The following is a 22,392-nucleotide window of genomic DNA, read 5'->3' as shown; positions in this document are numbered from 1 at the left end:
AGATATGTGTTTATCTTAAAAACTCAAGCTTCATATTAAAAAAGTATTCATTTTGTAAACACTCGCCAGAAACAGGACTACAGAGACAAACAGAATAAGACGTGTCCATATGGAATCCATTGGGAAACCAGGCTAGGATTAAAAGCGTGCTTCCTGAAGGAGCTAGTGAACATCTGAAAGGAGAATGCTTTCTGTGGATCTACACTCCCCATCTCACCTTGTTACGGACGTGCGTGGATGTTGTCTGCCTCTGTCCTGTCAACTAACCCCAGCCAGAACTCTCAGTCACAGGTTTTTCCACAGAAATTTCAACACAGGAATCTTAATAAAGCTAAATTAATATAGCGTTAGCTCAGTGGGTCAACTGCTATCCTCACCTGTCATCATTACTGTGATAGGCAAAACACAAAGGCCGTCAAAGTAAGCACTGTCAGAGAATCTGTCTTGTCTTTCTGCCCAGGGTTCCCAGCTGTGCTCTCCCTAACCAGTCTGTCAATGCTGCATGCTTACAGCCACAACTCTTAAAGACTCCACATTAACACAGAGATGTTAAGGCACTTGAGCCCTCTGTCTCCCTGTAAGAGCTAACGATGTCCTAGCAGTTCTGTGGTGCACAGAAAGATGGCTTCAATGAATTTTTCAAAAAGGTCAATTTTCCTAATTCCTCCATTTTCCTCCCAGAAACTGACCTGACCCAACAAAATTCATTTTCTCAACTAGGTTCATACTTGAGATGAGTTATGAAGTACTTTTTCTGGAGCTATCCTACATTGCACAAACATCCAAAATAGTAGTATTTGTAAAAGTAATGAAATACAGCACAAAGTCAACACTGTGCTTAATGACAGTGTCATCACTTGTGCAGAATACTGCACAAGTTGTGTTACCTTAAAAAGAATATTTTAGGTACTTTTAACAACAGTTAATTCTCATTTTTAGAGATGATTCTAACTTTAAAAAAAATCTTAGTTTGTTTTATGAGTGTGTTGCCTGCATGCATGCCTGGTGCCCACAGAAGCCAAGAGGGCATGTGATCCCATGAAACTAGAATTACAGTCAGTTGTGAACTGCCATGTAGGTGCTGGGAATCTAATGCAGAAAGAGCAGCCAGTGCTATTAATCACTGAGTCATCTCTCCAGCCCCTTCTGACATGTTTCTTTAATAAACAAAAGCATACAGAAAGCATATCTAGTAATGAGTGCCTTAATTAACTTTCAATATGCTCCTTTTAGAGATAAGGGAATTCTAGTCACAGAATCCACCACTAAGCCAGACTATTCTGTCCTCAGCTGTGAGCTAGGAAGAAAAAAAAACTCACCAAATAGACAAGATGTTATGGTGCATTTGTGACGCCAAAGAAAAGGAACACATCTCTGAAGAAGTAAATGCCACGGCTCCCAGCAGCATGGATGCTGAAAATGGGTAGGTAAACCTCGCAAAGTAGGGGAAATCAACCCTCTTCATGATGAAAGCTAAGCAATGCTACTGAAGACAGAAATCGACGGCATTGTCTGGAGTCAAGGAGGAAAGTAATAAAGAAATCAAACGCTTCCAAACCCCAAATCCACATGCTTTCACCATACAACACTCCCTACTAACAACACGTCCTCGAATATCTATAGATAACAGCTGTGGAGATAATTAACAAAGATCTCTTCCTACCAGAAAGGGAACCAATGGCATCCAAAACTTGACTCTTCCAAAGTCCAGCTTGGCAAACCAGTGAGTTTCTTGAGCTTACTTATAAAGCATGGGCACAGGGTGACTTACAGGAATGAGGGTAGCCCCCAAACAGCTGTAGCTGATAAAACAGGCTTGGCTAACACCATCAAGACCCAGCGCTGCACTGTTTTCCCATTCCCTTCTACTCCCTACAGGCTCCTATATCTTACTTACACAACACATGTATGTAAGGGGATCCCTACAGGCAATGTGGAGGGTATGGCAAACAGATCACTAAAAGCCCCAGGCAGACAAACATACTCTGCTCATTTCTTTTCAGCAAAGCAAGAGCATGCAAAAACAATACCACTCATAAGGATTTTGTGGCTATGGAAGAATACAACTAACTAAAGCTTATGAAAGACCACAAAATCATAGGTGTGTATATAGTTTTTATTGACATTTTAAGAATTGAAATATAATTTTTAAAACACGAATAAGTCATTTTCTTTATTCAATAGGCTCCTTATTTTTGCCATACGGTATTTTTTCAATAATGGTCATAACCCACTTACCTTCTTGGCCAACTAACTAACAGGCTGAAACTCACAATTTAAAACACAGAACTTCAGAGAACATCAAAGTTACCGTAGCAAAGTAAGTGCATCACAGACAATTTACCAGTCCCCGGTGGCTTCAGTGCCAAACAAGAAAAAGCTCAAACTGAAACACCAATCGATGATGGCTTTTAACTGTAGGAAGGTCACTGGAAAAACTACACAAGATTCAGAACAGAATAGAAAATTGTACCTTGAGTGTTGATTTCACATTTAATAATTCTCTCTCTGCCATTGATTCTTACTGGCCAACCCTTCATATGCATGCAATCATTTAAATATGAAATGTAAATTATACAACATAGCTATATATATACTTTAATGTGTAAATTTGTGTTTTTCAGATTATTTTTATAACCTGCCAAGATAACAAGGAAATCTCAATATGAAACTTAGGACAGACACCAAAGTACTTACACCAGTTTTCTACCAGGAAGAAAAACTGCCAACTTTGCCAGAGCACTAAGATCCTCTCGCAACTTCAAACAAAACAACAAATGGAGTCCTAGTGCAAGCCTTCTAGAAATAAAACCTTGACTTAGAATAGCAAGGTTCATTCATAGAGAAACCTATTTTGTAAACAAGGTAATGAGTACCATCTTGAAAGCATCACGGAGGAGAGCATCTTTTGGAAGGTAGATAAGTGATAACGTTAGGTTCAAATGAATGACTGCCTTGGCTCATAACCAGATGACTACCTTGGATCATGATTTGATCACTGTCATCACCAACTAGACTTTAATATGAAGCAGTTGTCCTGGCTCCAAGAAGGAAATTTCCGTAGTACCTTAGCAACTAACATACCAGAGGATCCTGCTTATGCAGCCCAATGAAGCCATGGCCTGTATCATCAGTGTGTTTCCATTCAACCTGTTGGTCCTTGGTTTATACCTTTATCTTTCCAATGGTCTACACATTTTCCTTCATGTTGGAAAAGACAAACAATTCTAAATCTGATAAAACATTAATAAACTCGGTGCTGCCCCCCAAATTCCTTCACTGCAATATACAAAATAAACTCATGAGCAACCAACCACAGCACAAAAAAACTAGATTCCAAGATTTAAAATAATGACATAAATTTTACATCATGAAAGTAAAATTTTATGAACATAAAAACCATAAAGACCCTTAAGGAAAAAGTAGGTAAGTAGGTACTGACCACTCCTAGAAACCAGAAGTAACTACAAGACTACATATTATGAACATATGTATGATTAGCTGCATTCTTACATTCATGAACTCACAATATTATTTTTTTTAAATCATTCATTTTCCTCTAAATAATTTTTCCCTTCCATAAAGGGTAATACTGTTCTACAAAATTTGGCAACATTAATACCCTAAATGAAGAACTTACAAACTGTTTAATGACAGCATTGTAGAGAACTAGTCTATGATAGTAGTTTTAGGATAATTATAGACTAAAACATAACTAAGATTAGTTATGTGCCCAGCATGGTGCTTGGGCAGGAGAGCTGCCCCTGACCATTGCCACACCCCCACACCCCACAACGTACACATTCACACAAGTCTCCAGTCGATGGGTTCTGGCAGGGTAGAGAAAGACTAGCCTTCCCTTGGGAGGATGGTCACTAGGAGTTTGACCATGCTCCAGTGAGTATACGGACAACACAAAACAGCCTTTTCCCCCCTTTTCTTTTGGGGAAGGGGAATTACACATGAGAAGGGGTGGACATGGGAGGGAGGCCTGGGAGAAGACTGTGCTCAGAGTGCATGATGTGAGATCCCAAATAATCAATAAAAAAAGAAAGAAAAAACTAGAAAAAAAAGGTTATATTATCTCTAAACTACTATTTGATGAAAGAAATTATAGCTTTTACAAATACCTAAGGAGAGCATCTACCCTGTCCTCCACAAACTTATGTCAAAAAAGGGGGAAAAAACAGTCGGTCATTAAAGTTTGTGATTCTAACAGTAAAACCACACTAAATATCCATAAACATACCTGTGATCTAAATATTATAGTATTTTAAAATATAAAAAAAGTAAAGAATTAAGTGTTGATTATGCCCATGACCACTGGGTCACTGAGAGATCTCTAAAAGCAAACCTTCTAATCATGCCATGGTACTTCAAGAACATGTTAAGGTAAGTCAACAGCTTGAAACACTTCGAAGCACCTCAAAACACCTTAGACAGTGCATCTGTATCATTCTTTCATTTTGAGACCATAATGGTTCTGAAGAACTATAATGCATCCATTTGAATTGATAGTCTTATAATTTTAATAACTTAAAAACAAAAAATAAATAAGGACTTAAGTGTAGTGCACTGTTAACTGCTGTGTTAAAACTGTGTTTTCTATGAATTAGGAAGGCAAGGAGTCACTGCAGCACTTGCTTTATATAGATGTTTCTCTACCCGTCCTACAATTTGTGTTTGTCTCCCCCCAGACAGGGTTTCTCTGTATAGTTCTGGCTGGAACTCACTCTGTAGACCAGGCTGGTCTCAAACTCAGGCAGAAATCTGCCTGCCTCTGCCTCCCAAGTGCTGGGATAGTGCTGGGATTAAAGGCATGTGCCACCATTGCCCAGCACAAATTTGTGTCTGCTTCCTCTACCTATTGTCACATTCATCTCTTCATCTTCGTCATCAATATTCTTTATAAAAGCCCTTCATAATCAACCAATGAGCACTATTTAGTGCTGCCCACACGAGTCCTGGGAAATACTCTTTAACACTAATGTACTCAGAGAGGATCATGGGAACTCTGCTGATCAGTTTGTCTATCATAAGCATAGGTAACAACCCAGAGTGTATGCCTGGAGTCTGAAGGGGAAGGAAGGAGCAGTCTTGGAGGCTGTATCCTCAACCTGTGTCCTAACACTACTACTTCTGGGAAAGGAAGTATCAGAACAGACTGAACTAGCAGCCGGGTGGATAGAAACTGTCTGCTTGCTTGCTTGTGCGGAGGTCAGGCTTGTGTAGAAGTGGGCTTGTATGGAGGTGGGACTTGGTCACAGAGGTCTTTGTCAGGTGATGTAAAATAAAGAGAAATCTACACCTCAGAATGGCTTCAGTGTCGCTCTGTGAGCACCCTGGCAGACATCTGGCCTTTCTCTTCACTCTGACCTACCTTTTTAAAATACAAAACAAATACTTCATAAAAGAATACTGCAACTTGTATTGAACAAACAATACCGATAACTTATCAATGAATATACACATTTACTGTCATGAAGCAAGTTAAGTTATTTTAGGATGATCAGTCAGGAAACTTTTAATGAAACTAGGCCATAAAGCAAGTTTCTGAAGAGAGTAAATGAGAAAGGCTGTTAAGACTCTGGGCATATGAAGGCCTGGTGAAGGATGGAGCTGGGCTAAGTCTATGCTAAGGAGAAAGTGAATCTACTCCTGTTTCTAAATATTTCAAGTCCAGTGTCAGATGATGACACATTACTAAGATTTGTATTTTTGCAAAAACACAGATTACAATGCAGTTATTCTATTGAAAGCTGATAATGCACTACATATAAGAAAGATCTCAACCAGGGTAAAACAAACTAATGAAAAACACAGAACCAAAGGACCTGGTCCAATGAAATTCCTGTCTGCAGCCACAGCATCTTTTCAAACTAATGATTTTTGCGGTGTTAGTGGCCTCCAGGGCCTCCCACTCCTGCTCAGAACAAGCTAGTATGGGTGCTTCTGTGCACGTGTGTGTCCCCTCCTGGAAGAATGCTGTGCTCCTGCAAATAAATGTATCCTACACGCAGGGTACCAGGTGAGTGCTGCTGACCCAGTTCCTCTTCCACTGAGAAGGGGGAGTAAGCCACTGGCCAAGCCAGCAAAAATATAAGTCCAACAGAGAACAAAGAATAAAAGTATAGGTCTACTGGACTTCCTCATTGCCTCATTCTGTAGAAGAGCCCTGTTTTTAAAACAGGCAGCATCTGCACTCAATTGACTGGCCTAAAGAAAATACATGTAGAAATTACATTGAATTTTATAGCTAGAATTTCAGAATGTCCCACTGTAGAGTTGGTGTGTGTTTTTCAGTACAATGTCAAACACTTAATGGCAGCCCACAACATCCTGACCCCTCCTTTGACAGGTAAGAGACTAGGACACAAAGAGATGTAGATGAGCTGCCTGTAGTGATACAGTTTCATAAGAATACTTGATCCAGAGGATGAACTGGTGGGCTCACAGATCAAAGTAAAGTCAATTACTGTTGCTTGAGATCGCTTAAGACTATGTACCCGCTATACTGCTGTGCACTCAGCTGGTTTAAGTTTAAACTGCCTTTAAGAGAAAATTACTATAGCTGGACATGGTAGCACATGCCTTTTATCCCAGCACTCAGGAGGCAGAGCCAGGGCAATCTCTGAATTCAAGGCCAGCCTGGCCTACGAAGGGAGTTCCAGTACAGCCAGAACTAAACAGAAGTTAGAGGGGGTGGGGGACACCTTACTATACTTTTGATAACCTCAGCTAATGCATATCTTTCATCTTAAATTATGTACTCTTCTATGCCCCCAACCCAGAATTGTGTGTGTGTTGTGGTGATCATTTGCTGAAAGCAGCTTACACGTTGGAAGTAACCTTAAACAACAATTACTGGTCATCCATGTTGTAAGCAACTTCTAGATGTAACTTTAAAATGTGTTTATAGATGTTTCATTTTTCTAAGTGCTTCCTGGTCAGTCTGGGATCAGAAAAGTTTCTGCCCTTATAAAGCTGTTCAATATTTCTGTAAAGAATTCCTCATCCCTTTTCTATGCATGCTTTCTGTACTGTTCAACAAGTTCAAGGCAAAGCCCTTTGTGAGGGACAGCAGTGAGGACACATGGATATAGACACAGGGACAGTTAGACATCAAGGCAAGCATGGACACAGCAAAAAAGATTCCAGAGAGATGAGTAAACACACACTGCAGATAGGGAGAAGATACAGGACTCACATGGAGAATTCAGACTTGGGCTCATTTTTAATCAAACTAATCCAAGAATAAGTATTGTGTTTTCATCCCTTAATGCATCGTCAACACAGTTGGGTGTTCTTGGATGCCATCTTTAATTTGTTAACCCACACAGCTGCTGAATCTTATAGGACAGTCATTGATCTAATTCCCAAATATAAAACCTATCCTAGCATTGATACAGTAATTTTCTCCTAGAAATAACTAGAAGAAACCAAGTCATGATATGGTTATATAATGTAATTATATAATTGCTTCTCATGTAAAGGTTGATCAGTTTTATACTTAAAATCATATAGCTTGTATGTTATACCAAGAGTCTGTATGCATATTTAATAAACCACTAGAATGACAGCAATTATATTTAATTAAGTCAGAAGCTTGGTGCCTACTAATGAAATCCAATTTTCTCATGAAGTGATACACTTGACCTTTTATCGTTGCTTTAAACTATCTGACTTGGGGACTAAAAAGCTGGTTCAATGTTTAAGAACACTTGTTGATTTTGCAACAAGAGGATCTGGGCTTGACTCCCAGCACCCAAATGGCAGCTCACAATTGTAACTCCAGTCCCAGGAGAACTAATGCCTGTTTCTAACCAACACAGGCACCAGGTATACACATGGTACGCATATACAAATATATGGGCAAGACAGTTATACATATAAAATAATAAAAATGAATATGAAAAAGTTTAAATCAGGTAGCTTTTGCTAAATGGTAGCTGTCCAATCAAAAGTGAACATGAACACCCTTCCCAAAAAAGTGACCTTGAAAGGCAGATGCAGAGACATTTCCTCAGCTTGTCCAATGGTCAAATCCTATCCTTGCAAGAAAAATCAATGTGAATGGTGACGTTATACTCGTAAGTTACAGAGATGACAAAGTGGGGACAAACAGAGCCTCTGATAGTGAGGACACTAAAAGAAGACCACATGCATCAATCAGCAAAAACCTCACAAATTCACTCCAGGAAACACCTAGGCAATTCAAGATCAGAACAGAAACTCTACTTATTCCAAAACCACTGGCAGGATTAAAAAAAAAAATTAACTATGCCAATGTTTGGTAACAAACAAGAAACCAAGACACTCTATGTTGTCTTCACTACAGCTGAAAAATTCTCACAGAATTATCGCAATCAAGGGTTTAAAAATCTACAACAAGAAAATAAAAAGATCATTTTAAAATATCTTCTCCAAGGCAGGCCTGGCGATGCACCTTTAATCCCAGCAGTCGGGAGGCATAGGCAGAAGCAGACAGATCTCTAAATTCCAGGCTAACCAGAGCTACATAGTTAGACTGTCTCAAAAAAAAAAAATTACTTAACAAAAAAACAACATGTCTTAGGCAAAACTCACTGTAAAAGCCAAGTCCAAAATAGCAGACAGTAACAAGAATATTCATAAAAAAATTCTCACCCTTAGTTGTAACAACTTTATTGTAATATTAATAAATATGAAAGAGCCTATGCAAATGTCTACGTGATGTTTCACTTCATCTTCTTTCAGGAGATACAGAAACACATCTTCATGCCAGTTTTTACATCCTACTTTTGATTTTACTTTCATAAAACTGTTCCTTAACAATGTCTCAAATACAGCAAGCACTAATAAATACCAAGTGATAATGTGGCATAGCATGTTTATTCTGAGCACATGAATGTCAGCTAAATGATGCAGAGCATGTGTGGCATTCTCTAAAATACAGTAGGCACAAGTATCTCCTCAACATGAATGAAAATATTTATCAATGACTCTTCCAGGTGGGATGGGGAAAAACACGTTGCCAAAAGATATTAGGACTCTAAAATATAGCTGACATATCCACTTTTACATTCTTAAAAATTAACTCAGGCTGGGCAGTGGTAGTGCATGCCTTTAATCCCAGCCCTTGGGAGGCAGAGGCATGTGAATCTCTGAGTTCAAGGCCAGCTTGGTCTACAGAGTGAGTTCCAGGACAGCTAGGACAATACAGAGAAACCTTGTCTCAAAAACCAAAATATAAAAATAAAAATAAATAAAAATAAAAAAATTAACTCAGGATATTGGGAATCTTGGAGGTTATGCTTAATTGTACTGATACATATTTATAATGAACAACTTTGTATACATGAAGACATTCTGTGATGAAAGTATCAGGACAGCAACAATTTAAAAAGAAAATTATATCAATAAATAAGGCATCCTTCTTGACAATTGAATTTTGGTTACAAATGACCCTCTGTATCTGAGGGTTCCATGTCAGCACATGAGAACTAACCTATCAGGATAAAAGATATTCTAGAACAGAACTGGAAATGTGGCTCAGGGGCTTAACTTCCAGTACAGGCAGGGCATTCAGTTCCAAGGGATCTAGACTCTGGTCTCTAAAAGTACCTATACTCATGTGCACATGCCTGTGTACACACTACACATAATTTGAAGAACAGAATCTTTTAAATATGAGGAATATTTAGTCTGTATTTACTATATCCAGACTTGTCTTTTAAAACAATACAGTGGGGCTAGCAAGATGGCTCAGCAGGTAAGAGCACTGACTGCTCTTCCAAAGGTTGAGTTCAATTCCCAGCTCACAACCACCTGTAATAAGATCTGACAGCTACAGTGTATTTATGTATAATAATAAATAAATCTTTGGGACAGAGGGAGCAGGGACTGAGTGAGCGGGGTTGACCGGAGCAAGCAGAGATCCTAAAATTCAATTCCCAACAACCACATGAAGGCTCATAACCATCTGTACAGCTGCAGTGTACTCATAAACATAAAATAAATTAATAAATAAATCTTAAAAAAAACAACAATACAGTGTGACCACACTTGATAGCTTTACACCGCATTAGCTGTTGTAAGTAAGCTAGAGATGACTTTTAGTGTGTAGTAGTATATGTAGATCAGATAGATACAACTATACCCAGTAACTATAAAAACTTGTGACTCCATGAATTCTGGCATCTAAGAGAGATCCTGGAACCAAATACTACAGGACAACTGTATTTTGTTTGGTTTAGTTTTGACGATTGAATTTATAACACACAATAATTATAAAAACAATTATACAGCACAAAGGTTATGAAGACAACAAGCTACTGCTAAAGTATAAATTTCAGGTATCCAAGTAAAATCAGATGTCAAAAACTTGAAATGTTTATGATTTCATCAAACCCCACATAGTAATATGAAGACAAGGTGTTCCACATTCACTGCTACCGAGTAGAAAAGGCATGGAAAATTCCTGCCAGCAAAGGGGGATTGCTTAAATTATGGTACACCCATGATGAAAGTAGTTTTTAAGTAATAATGACATTAACATGGCAATATGCTAGATACAAGGTTACCTGACTATATTTTTTCCAAAATATGTATACTATTTAGACTTTATTTAGAATAAAAAATTATAATACATTTATAAATACAAATACATTTAAGTTCCATGAGATTAAAACACACCTCAGGTTATTTATACCTATACCTCCAGCACTCAGCCAGAAGACATCTGAGTGGCAGTAAAATAACTACAAAAATGGCCTCTCAAGAGCAGACTGAGACTGAATCCCAGACCTTCCACACAAGACTGCAGTAAGCCAAGGAGCCTCTAGTACCTAAGCCACCTTTTATGGACCACACTTTATCCTTCTGAAAGCCTAGGGTAAAAGTAATGTTCACAGATCAGCAATGAGAAACAGGATTACACACACACACACACACACACACACACACACACAAGCATTATAAATACTACCTGGCAGACACAGAGTGATAGCAAATAACCTAAAAAGTCAGAGCAGGGAAGGAAGGTCTTCGACTTCCAGAAGTGACTGGACTAAAGGCATGTGCTACCATGCTGGCCCAACTGGATTATTTTTAAATGGACACAGAAGTTCTAAGTGTATATCACAGCCCAACATTGTATACTGACATAAGCATAGGCTATGGATTTATTTAAAATATAGACTGTTTAAGGCAGTAAAATTCAATTTCTGCCCTTTAATCATATTTTTCTTTGTAAAAGAACAAAAATATTTAACTACTAAAGCAAGCAACTAAGGTCAGAAAATACTACACAAGTAAGAACTCACCTCTTATTTCTAATTAAAAAAAATTCTTTCAAACATTATTCTTTACTCTTCAACCACCATGAATATCAAAACATTCCTTAAAGCCCATTAAAGGTGATAGAGCTGGGCACATTGCTGTATCTTAGCAAGAGAGAAGCTGAGACAAGAGGTTCTCATCTCTGAAGCTTACCAAGGCTACATACCAAGAACATATATACTACACATTCCCTAAAGTAAATCACAGATCACATGATAAAAATTAAAATAAGAATGCCTGTAATCTTGGAACTCAAAAGGTGAATAAGAAGATTTCATAGGTTCAAGGCTAGCCTGGGCTATGCATAGGCTAATTAGTTATGTTCTAGGTCAGCCTGAGCTAAGAAACTGTCTCTTAAAAAAAAAAAAAAAACCACAAAGCCAAACACACATACATACCCCACAAAAAGTGGGGTTCTGAAATCTCCCACAATGCAGTGTTAGGGATTGAACTTGGGGTACACAAAGCAGGTTCTCTACTACTGAGCTACATTTACAGTCTTTAATTTTTTCCCCCAAATCAAGGTCTCAGTAAGTTGCTGAGGTTGGCCTTTTTTCCCACACTCAGAGCCATTACAGTTTACTTCCTGTGACTCAAATCCTCAACTTGCACAAATCATAGTTGTCACCATTTTACCTTAACTGTCTTGTCAGGTTCTGGGTTCTTAGAAGCCTAGATGTGATGGGCAGTGAGCTTCTCACCTGCTCTTTGCAGTCAGTATGTGTGTGACCCGGTGACCAGGTCCTCTGCTCACTTCTGGATGCTGCTGCACTGTTGAGGCCTTGCCCTGCTGTCAGTACCAGTTTCTCCTCACTCCGTGAATGCTGCTGCTTCCCAGCTGTTTCTGCTTAGTTCTCCACAGGATCTTGGTCTAATTACTACCTACTAGTCTTCCAGTAGGTTTGTCAAATCCTGACCTCCCTCTTAAGCTGGAATCCTATACAGAACTGATAACCTGGGTACCTTCACCTAGCTCTCCTGCATCAACCTTCAATTCTCCAGTTCTTAAGTCAACTGACCCACAACTTCTCCCAGCATTAATTGAACAACTCCTCTACTGTCCATTTATGCCAGTGCCACCTACCCAGTAAATGACACCAATGAGCCCTTGGAATCCATATAAAACATTGGAATTTCCCCCTTCTTGACAAATTTAACTCTACTCACTCTCTGAACTGGCTCAATTAATTATGTCAGAAAAATAAAACCTTACCCTCTCTCCCCAAGATACAACTCATCTTTGTACTATCTCAAAACATCACTGGATTGCTTTCATAATCAAGAAAAGACTTTCAAGTAGACTGAAAATTTCTGGCTATCTCAACTATCAAAGTCAACAATGTTTTTAGAATCTTAGTAATTTTTAAGAGCACAAATATATTCCAAATTTCTGGTTTTTAAATTTTTCCAGTGGGATAAGTCAAGTACACTGAAAACTAGGGGAAGTAACCCTATTATTAGCAAGTAAAAATCTTCGTCAAAGCTTCACTATAAGCCAGTGGTGGCACACAACTTTAATGACTGTTCAGGAGGCAGAGGCAGGCAAATCTGAGTTCAAAGCCAGCCTGGTCTACAGAGAGAGAGTTCCAGGATGGCCAGGGCTACACAGAGAAAACCCACTTTAAAAAAAAAAAAAAGAAAAGAAAAAAGTCCAAAACCAAAAAAGCTTCACTATGAACTGAAAAGAAGATGGTTTTGTAATTGTAAACCCCAGTGTGGCTGCATTCTGAAAGCCTCCCCAGCACAATGCAGCCTGCCTTAATTCTGTCACACGCCACCCTCAAAGCACTAAATAGAACTTGTCATCTGACTCAGTGGAAATTAAAATAGCATACTGACAGCAATGGGTCTCTAATCCCAGCTAAGGTAGTAAGAGGCTCCCAGATTCAAAGTCTACCTGAGGTTACTTAATTGGAAGACCCTGTCTAAAATAGTACTGGGGGGAGGGGAAGTTGGTGAAAATAAAAAGGTTGAACAAGCAGCTAAGAAACTCCTCAAAGGATGATGGGGGGGAGGAATAAATATCCCGAGACTGAAGAAGGGTATTTGCCCGTTAGTTGAAGCGTGATTAAGCATACACAGCTCCAACTGTGGGAAGCACTCATCAACATCATATTCCCTTACTGGACATTCCAAAGTACGGAGTTGGTATGACTAGGAAATCGCCCAACTCAAACACAAATTTCAGGAGGTACTACTCAAGAACAGCAACAGGAAAGCCATCTGCTCGCTGGAAATCGTATTTCAATTCCCCTCGTGAGCTCAGGGAATGAACCACAACAGCACATCCCAAATGCTTCAGAGGTTTTAATTATTCATATAAACTGGCCAGGAAATGTTACACAAAAGGATCTCTACCCTGCTAATATTTTCTGGCTAATTATTCTCATTGCTAGTCTACAACCGTTCTGTTAAAATTTCATAATGAATCATACCACTCACTGGGAATTCTTTTGTATCTAAAGTAATAGTTAATAACTACAATTCACAGAAATTGTTCTTTTTATAAGGAATAAAAATCCTTTTGGAAATATGTCCCATATAATCAAACATCAAATGTTAGTCTCTGTCTGGACACTTTAAACTACTAGGAAAGTGTAAAACTAAAACAGAGATGTTTTTTTATTTACTTAAAAAGAAAAGGGAGGGCTGGAGAGATGGCTCAGCCATTAAGAGCACTGACTGCTCTTTCCAGAGGTCCTGAGTTCAATTCCCAGCAACCACATGGTGGCTCCCAAAGATCTGTAAGGAAGGTCCGATGCCCTCTTCTGGTGTGTCTTAAGACAGCGGCAGTGTACTCACATACATGAAATAAATAAATAAATCTTTTTAAAAGGGGGTGGTGGTGAAAAGAGCTGCACGTACAGTTTAATGACAAGAGTGCTTGCCTAGCATGTGCAAGGTAATAGGTTCAAGGCCAGGCATACCAAAGATTAAGTTAGCTATTTAGGTAATTATCATTTCTATTTTCCTGTTTTTGAAATATATTCAGTACTAAAGGTTTCATAGTATGAAATCATGGTAAGCTCCGACTTTACATATGGTCTAAGTTCTTCACAAACAGCAAGCATAGCACTGTGTGTGCATGTGTGTGCCTTTTCTAGAAGGGTGGATAGTATGGCTGCAAACACTTTTGAACTACATAGTGAGTTCCAGGCCAGTTCTGTCTCAAAAACAGACAGATGACATATAGACAAATAGACAGACAGACATACATGTTGATAGATACATAGTTTCAAGTCAAGGAGTCTTGTTTGGTTGGTTTGTTAGGCTTTTCAAAACAAGGTTTCTCTAAGTATTCTTGACTGTCCTAGAACTCCCTCTGTAGACCTAGACTGGCCTCAAAGTCACAGAGATCCTCCTGCCTCTGCAACCCAAGTCCTGGGATTAAAGGCAAGCACTAAGATTCTTTTTGTTTGGGAAAACTGTCTATTTTGACATAAATAGAAGATAGATAGATAGATAGATAGATAATAGATAAACAGACAGACAGATAGATATAAAGTAAATATTACTTTGATTTTAAAAAATCATTGTAAAACTCCAATCTTTCAATCTGAGGCAAAACAAGTTATTTTAGCTATTACAATGATTTTTTTTTAATAGAAAAAGATTCTGTTCCAAATAGCTCAATGTTTATAGTGCTGCACAGTGGACACAATGGTGTCACAAAAGGCAGTTGAGTATCACGACTAGATGACAGAAACAATTCCCACAAAATGTCTCACCTTCACATCAGACTTTAGAAAGAGAGAGAGAGAGAGAGAGAGAGAGAGATGAAAACATTTAAGCAAATGTTCCAAAACCCTTCAAAGGCAAAGAAAGAGTCAGCATTAAGACGACCAAGGCAGAAACACTCACTTGATTTGTGTCCCCTCCAAAACCACAAACACAGCATTCACAGCAGCTGTGGCTACAGTTGTAAGGAGCCTTTCACAGCTCCACAAGGGCTTATCACTATAGAGGCGCATCAGTTTCTAAGCCACACCCACAGCTGCTGCCTTATAAAAACCAACCAAGTTCGACAGCAAAGACTTTAAAATGCCATGTATAAAACAGTTTTAGGTAAAACTGACATTAAAACTGCTTCAGTGTAACGAAGAGGACCAATTAGATATGGTGGCACATAACTCTGTGGCTAGGATGAACTACATTAAAGATCCCCACCCCTGTCTGAAAACAAGTAATTAATGGTACCTAAGGTACAAAACTATGAGAACACTGAATGATTCTTCAGAGCAATGCCTTTAATTTATATGCTGTTAGAAGCACCTTCTAGCTTCTTAGCATGCTGTAACCAACAGGGGTGAGCAGGACAGTTCCCGTGACTATTGGCTTATGTTCTTTCCACAAACACATACTGAGATGCGAAACTAAAAAGTTACCAGAGAGATTGGAAAGATGGCTCAGTGATTAGGGGCACAGATGACCCTTGCAGAAGACTCAAATTCAGTTCCCAGCTCCCTTGTCAGGTGGTTTAAAACTGTTCAGGGACTCTAACACCCTCTTCTGGACTCCTCAGGCATCTGTGTGCATGCACACGCACACGCACGCGCGCGCGCACACACACACACACACACACACACACCCCACTCCTCTCTACACACCCATATGAGTAAAAATAAATCTTTATGAGAACCAACACGGAGACCCACAAGTGGACAATGAGAGAATGAAAGACTTTGAAGCACAGTCCTAAATGAGATACCTTCATCAAACCCTTCCTCTCAAGGTTCAGAGATCCCTGTGGAAGAAAAGCCAGAAAGGATGAGTGTCCCAAAGAAATAGAGTCTTCTCGACACAGTAGGACTGACACGGAGATGAACTTAAGAGACTGAAGCACCATGCACAAAATTTGCACAGGCTCAAGCCAGAAGGGGTCCCAGCACTGGGAAGGGGTAGACGTGGGTTTCTGTCCCTCACCAAAAGGCTGTGTACAACTGATACCCAGAGGAGGAAAAGGGAAAAGCTGTTTTCACCAGTGGCCACAGAGTGCACTAGCTGACATCAAATGGACTCGATGGTATTTTTATGAACATTTTATTTTATTTTGCTTTGTTGGGCTTTTTTTGTTTTGTTTTGTCTTATTGTATGTTTGTTTTCATTTTCGTATTTGTGGAATTCTGTGTGTGTTTTTGTTGTTTTAAAGAGAGAAAGAGAACAAATATAAAGTTGGGTAGGTAGAGATATAGGAAAGATCTGGGAAGGACTGGGGGAGAGGAAAACATCAAAAATACTATATGAAAAAATGTTTTCAATTAAAAAAGTTTTAAAAAACTGATGGAAACAGCTACAAAAAAAAGATAGAAAGTTTTTATTTTATATGTTACAAATTTTATCTTAAAATCTAGAAAGTCAAACTAAGTATGGAGTCCTAATTTCTAATACTTACAGTAATTTGACAGTTAAAAAAATACAAAAAAGTCTTACACAGACTGAGGGAAAAAAACTTCAACAGAAAAATACATTTATAAATGCAACTCATAAATAAAATGTAAATGGACAATAACTACAGTTTAAAAACAGAAATTCCACCTTAAAATATCTATCTTTTCGTTTCCAGAACGCACCTCTGAGCAGCCACTCTGAACAATGGGCAACCACAGCCCCCACACACCCACAGCCACACGGAATAGTGCTTAATGACCCAAGTGGAAGAACAATGTGCTGCTTAATTACTACTGTCCAGTCTATGCAACAGAAGTGAGGTTTAACACACCACATAATGAGATCACCTGTGCTACATGCTATAGAGTCTAGAAGACTGCATCATCAAACTGTAAGCAAAGGCCATCTCCACAGAGCCGCTCTACAGCTGCTGTTCATTCACTTTCCAGTACATGTATTACCAGGGGGAACTGGAAACTTCAATGTTCTAAGTTTGAAAGGAAACATACACATTTAAATGTTACTTGTGTTTAATTTAGGACTATGACTTTTCTTGGTTGCATTTTGCTAGTTTTGTAGTATTATGAATACCAGATATGCTGAACTCATTCAACACACACACAAAGTATACTCAACCTTTTAAGAGTCAAAAAACACCCTGTAATCACAGCAATGGGGAAGTACTGAGGCCAGTTCAAAACCACTACACTATAGACAACAAATTAGCTTCAGGCTGCCTGAGCTAGAGGAGGACACTGTCTCTAAAATAATAATAATAATGATAATGATAACAACGGAACTAGATCCATCAAAAATATTTCAAAAAATAATAATAATAAAGAAATAATTCCAGGTTGGAAAGAAACTTATCCCACTGACATTTAGCATATTATCTCTGAGGGTTGGGACTTACATGTGTAGAGAAACTACATACTTCATAGCAACTTGGTTTATAGTTAATATATATATATATATATATATATGTCTGATGTCTTTTAAAAACTCAAAATAAAACTTTAGGATGGAAATGACAGCCACATTATTTTATAATCTCTCAAAAGAGGAGGCAGCAATAGACTAGACAAATCAAAATCCACGTATATAATTCACAATAAAACCAGGTTACCAAGTATCCCTATAACACCCAAAAAAACCGCTAACAGAGGAACAAAATACCAGGAGCCACAGACTACAGGATGAACTAACTTGGGATGGCAGTAGAGGGACGGTCTAACTGCAGGATGAGGCAGCCCTCAATATTATAAGACTACAACAAGTTACAGTAACCAAGGAGTAAGACACCTGGAAGAATAAGATCAGGTCATCAATGAAACAAGAAAGAAAGAGAACAGAAGGAAGTAAGAGAGACATAAAGACAGCAGACAGTGCTTCCCAGGGACGTGGGGGCGGGGCGGGGGGGGGGGCAGAAGCAGGTGTGAAGCATACAGATGGTGAACATGGATGCATGCAGTAGGGAGCTTACAGATGGTGGGCATGGATGCAGGTACGGAGCAGATAGCTGGTGGACAACAAACTCATTTTGCAAAGCAGACAGCAGGAGGTTTAAAAATACAGCTCTAGCACCAAAAGTAGTAAGTAACAGAGAGTAATAAATAAAGCAAAGAGGAGACAAGGAAAACCAACATTTTTGACAATAGAGAAATATCAAATGAAAGCTCATGTACAAGCAAGTGGTAGCATTTGCTGCAGTCAGTCAAGGATATGAAGACATTGTAGCCAATAAAAGCAATCAACACGCACGTGTGCACATGCACGCGCCCACACACATGCACGCATCCCTGCATCTTGACACCTAATAAGCAGGGACTATAAAAGAGACCATGCTGAAAGGGGAGGGCAACAGCTGTTGCAGCTGAAATAAAAGGCGAAAAGGTGGACATGAGCGACTGATTCCATAGAGCCAGCCTCATGTCGCAGGCTCTTTGCAATGTTTGGTCCTCACAAGAACTTGCTTTCTCTGTCTCCCAAGAAGGAAAATTTAAGTTGCAAAGCAAGTCAGTCACTCTTACGCAAGGCCATCCTATAACTACACTAATAATTAATTACAAGACCTGAAATTGGTCTGTAGGCAGAAAATTATTTCGGGATTTGGAGGGAGGGAGGGAATGAAACTGAAAACACAGAGTGGAAAAGCGTTACCTAAAGCAGCAGCCATGTCTAGAGTGCCTGACACTGACATCTTGAGCTTTTTTTTCCACAGAAAGTTTAAATATAAACTGTTATTTCAGCACTCTTTGATTATAAACACTATGTGATCAAAGATAACTTTACATGCATTTCTAGAAAGGTTTACTTTTAATTATTTATTTTATGTTTGTGGGTACACCGTCACTGTCTTTAGACACACCAGAGGAGGGCACAGGATCCCGTTACAGATGGTTGTGAGCCACCATGTGGTTACTGGGAATTGAACTTGGGACCTCTGGAAGAGTAGTCCTCTTAACTACTGAGCCATCTCTCCAGTCAGAAAGGTTTACTTTCACAACAATCAAATAGAAAAGAATTATGGTCATTCCTTAAATTCTAACCAAATTTACTTAAACCCAGAACTTCCTTGTCTCTACAAGCAGCATGAAAGCACTCAAATGGAAAGACGAGTACAAGGCAGTCACAGTACAGGGTCGGGAAATGCAACCCAACAGGCAGAAGTGGGTGAGGCTAAAATACTCTGGCCTTCAACTCTCCATGAGACAGAGATAGATGTCGCCTGTAACTAAGGACTGTATTGAGGACTCTGTCAATTCTCTGATCTTTTTACTACTATTTTACTGCACTGTTTGGATGTTTTGCCTACAAGAATGTCAGTGTGTCACTTGTATCTGGTGCAAATGAAGGCCAAAAGGAACACTGACCTCCAGAACTGAATTTACAGATATTTGTGAGCTACCTATGGATGCTGGAAATCAAGCCCAGGTCCAAAGCAATAACAAGTGGTCTTAATGACTGAACCATCTATCCAGCCTGCCCCCTATCTTTTTAATATTGATGGCTATCTGCTGACATTTTTAATATAAAATAAAATGTTAATACTTGTATCTATTAAAAAAAGAATACACTCACAAATATTGTTATTTCTTGTTATAAAACTATAATGGCTCACTCTAAGATATATTTATATTAATTTTTAATTTTTTGTAAAATTTTTCCAATCAGCAAAAGAATAGAGCACGTACATAACATTAGTCCTTAAGAAAAACTTACGGGCTGGTGAGATGGCTCAATGGGTAAGAGCACCCGACTGCTCTTCTGAAGGTCAGGAGTTCAAATCCCAGCAACCACATGGTGGCTCACAACCATCCGTAACGAGATCTGACGCCCTCTTCTGGAGTGTCTGAGGACAGCTACAGTGTACTTACATATAATAAATAAATAAATAAATCTTTAAAAAAAAAAAAAAAGAAAGAAAAACTTACAGAAGTATGTAATCTGTAGAATGCTTGCCTCAAGGGCACAAGGCCAGGAGCTTGAAAGAAAAAGAAAGGTTCAGCTACACAAAGTAACTATGGAAAGAGCCAAGACACAAGTAACAGATAAATCTAGGTTTAAATTCAGCCCACACCTTTAGTCCCAAGACTCAAAAGGCAGATGCAGGTGAATCTCTGAGTTCAAGCCAACATGGTCTACAGAGTGAGTGCTTATGTAATTTAACAATTACCTAATTTACCACTGACAATTTCCAGGAGTTACAACTAAGAAACCACATGTTTAAATAAATGACATGTCACTAAATTGTGTGCAAAATGTACACTGAATATAATAGAGAAGACCAAGTTAAAGAATGGATGCCAATGTTCATGAAATAACCCTTGCAAGGGACAAAAACGGTAAACTACATCAGTGAACCAGCAATCCATTTAGTCAAAAGGCAGTCATTATTAGATTGTTAAGTGATTTACCAAATCCTCTCACCACTATTTTTGAATGCCAGAATGAATTTAATCCACTTCCTTGACATTTGCATAAGCAGAGATGACAGACACAAAAGATTTAATAGCTCCACAGTTAAGAGTAGTGCCTTAGCATATACACCAGATAATGGGTGCATGTTCACCATCATGTTTATAAGTCAGTAAGCTTTTCAGCATAAAATTTAAAGTTATAGTGTTTTTCCATGTGCAAAAGTCTCTCTTTCACCCTCTGCCCTTCTATCTTCTTCTAGGGAGAGGAATGAGGTGGGAGGAATTAAGTCCTCAGTGGGTAAGAAGGTATGCAGTAAGGAGGCCATACTCCTAAGAGTCAGAAATAGAAAATGCACCCTAAGTAGTATCAAGACTGAAAGACCTCCAGTTGGATGTGGGATTCATGACTATAAACCTGCTTTTGGGAAAAAACTAAGGCAGGAGGCTAAGTCAGAGACCAGTCTGTGCTACAGTAGCAATTCACAGGCAGCCAAACCTACATTGTAATTTGCTGTCTCCAAGTACAAACACAAGATATGGTAGTACAGGACTGTAATGCTAGCAAGAGGGAGGCTCAGGTAGGTGGACTGCAGCGAATCTGAGACAGCCTGAGATAAATAATCAATTCAAGGCCAACTTGGACATCACATTGAGACCTTGTTTCAAAAAAATAAAAATAAAAATAAAATCAAAAATAAAAACAGGATGACAGCAACGGAAGTCTGGACAACTGCACAGCAGTTCGGGCAGTGTCACTCCACTTGGCCTGAAGGCTAAAGAACTCACTTGCATAAAGGACCTGACACAGTAAAAGATCACTAATGGCATGAATTAAAAAAAAAAAAAAATTGAAAGCACAAACATACCTCACCCCGCCACACAAACACACACACACACACACACACACACACACACACACCCCAAAGAGAAGGATCTCAGTCATGAACCTCTCAACCTAACCACAAGTTAACTATCTAATCTGCCTGTGGCTGAAAAAAATGAATGGGGATTTTGGAACATGAAATTAGTAAGATATTTTCCAGTTCTTAAGTCCCTGGGTCAATCTAATGGGTTCTATATACAATGTATACAACTCAGGATGCAGTTACCATCATGAGGCATATAGCTGAACAACACAGAGACTAAAACAGTGATGAGAATACAGAACTGGGGTAAGGAGGTGGGTCAAAAAAAAAATCATACCCCAATGTTCGGGCAGACCACACTTCTTCACCTTCCAACAAATTCTCCAAGAAACACGCTAGCTCACTCTCCTCCTTTAAAGCAATCCACAGTCTACCCAACAACAACAACAACAACAAAAGCCTCCTGCAAAAGGCTGTATCTATGGAACATAGTCCATTTCTATGTTCCATTTTCTACTTTAACTAACTCAGGGTTTTTTATTTGATAAGTTTCATGTTCCATTTCAAACAGTACAGTCCAGAAATGCAGAATGGTGAATATAATCCAAGAGTAAGTTTATACATGTATCATTTAAGTAGAAAATTGACTCTGTAGAATTCTGGCTTTATCACTTAGACCAAGTGCCACCTAGTGGCAAGTGTTACATATTATTAAATCTTTTTCAGGCATGGCCATTCATATAGCTGGTAATCTGGGAGATGAACTATGTTATTAGAGACATATAAAACATCTCCAGTCCTTTGGGAGGTCAGAGAAAGATTAGACAGACAGACAAATCTACACCTGCAGAACAATGTTAACTGTCACAGCAAGAGACAAGCATAAGTGAATATTTTGA

General features: G+C 38.8%; 1 protein-coding gene across 9 annotated transcripts in view; it reads right to left on the bottom strand.

Annotated features, from left to right (window-relative positions):
- The window catches only part of Rbpj (recombination signal binding protein for immunoglobulin kappa J region), a 101,667-nt gene that overhangs the window by 36,554 nt on the left and 42,721 nt on the right, over positions 1 to 22,392 (bottom strand). For 2 of the 9 annotated variants that reach the window (XM_006503796.4, XM_017320742.2), the window contains exon 1: positions 1,320 to 11,666. The exons of 6 other annotated variants lie outside the window; for them this stretch is intronic. In XM_006503796.4, the coding sequence (XP_006503859.1) occupies positions 1,320 to 1,465 (146 nt within the window). In that variant the 5' untranslated portion in view covers positions 1,466 to 11,666. Of the gene's footprint in view, positions 1 to 1,319; positions 11,667 to 19,929; positions 20,060 to 20,141; positions 20,192 to 22,392 lie in introns of those variants that run through there. One more of the 9 variants, NM_001277116.1, reaches the window with a different exon arrangement.

Source organism: Mus musculus, chromosome 5, assembly GCF_000001635.26.
Source record: "Mus musculus strain C57BL/6J chromosome 5, GRCm38.p6 C57BL/6J".
NCBI lineage: Eukaryota > Metazoa > Chordata > Mammalia > Rodentia > Muridae > Mus > Mus musculus.
Note: the sequence above shows the minus strand (reverse complement) of the source record. Positions and strands in the feature narration are given on the sequence as shown.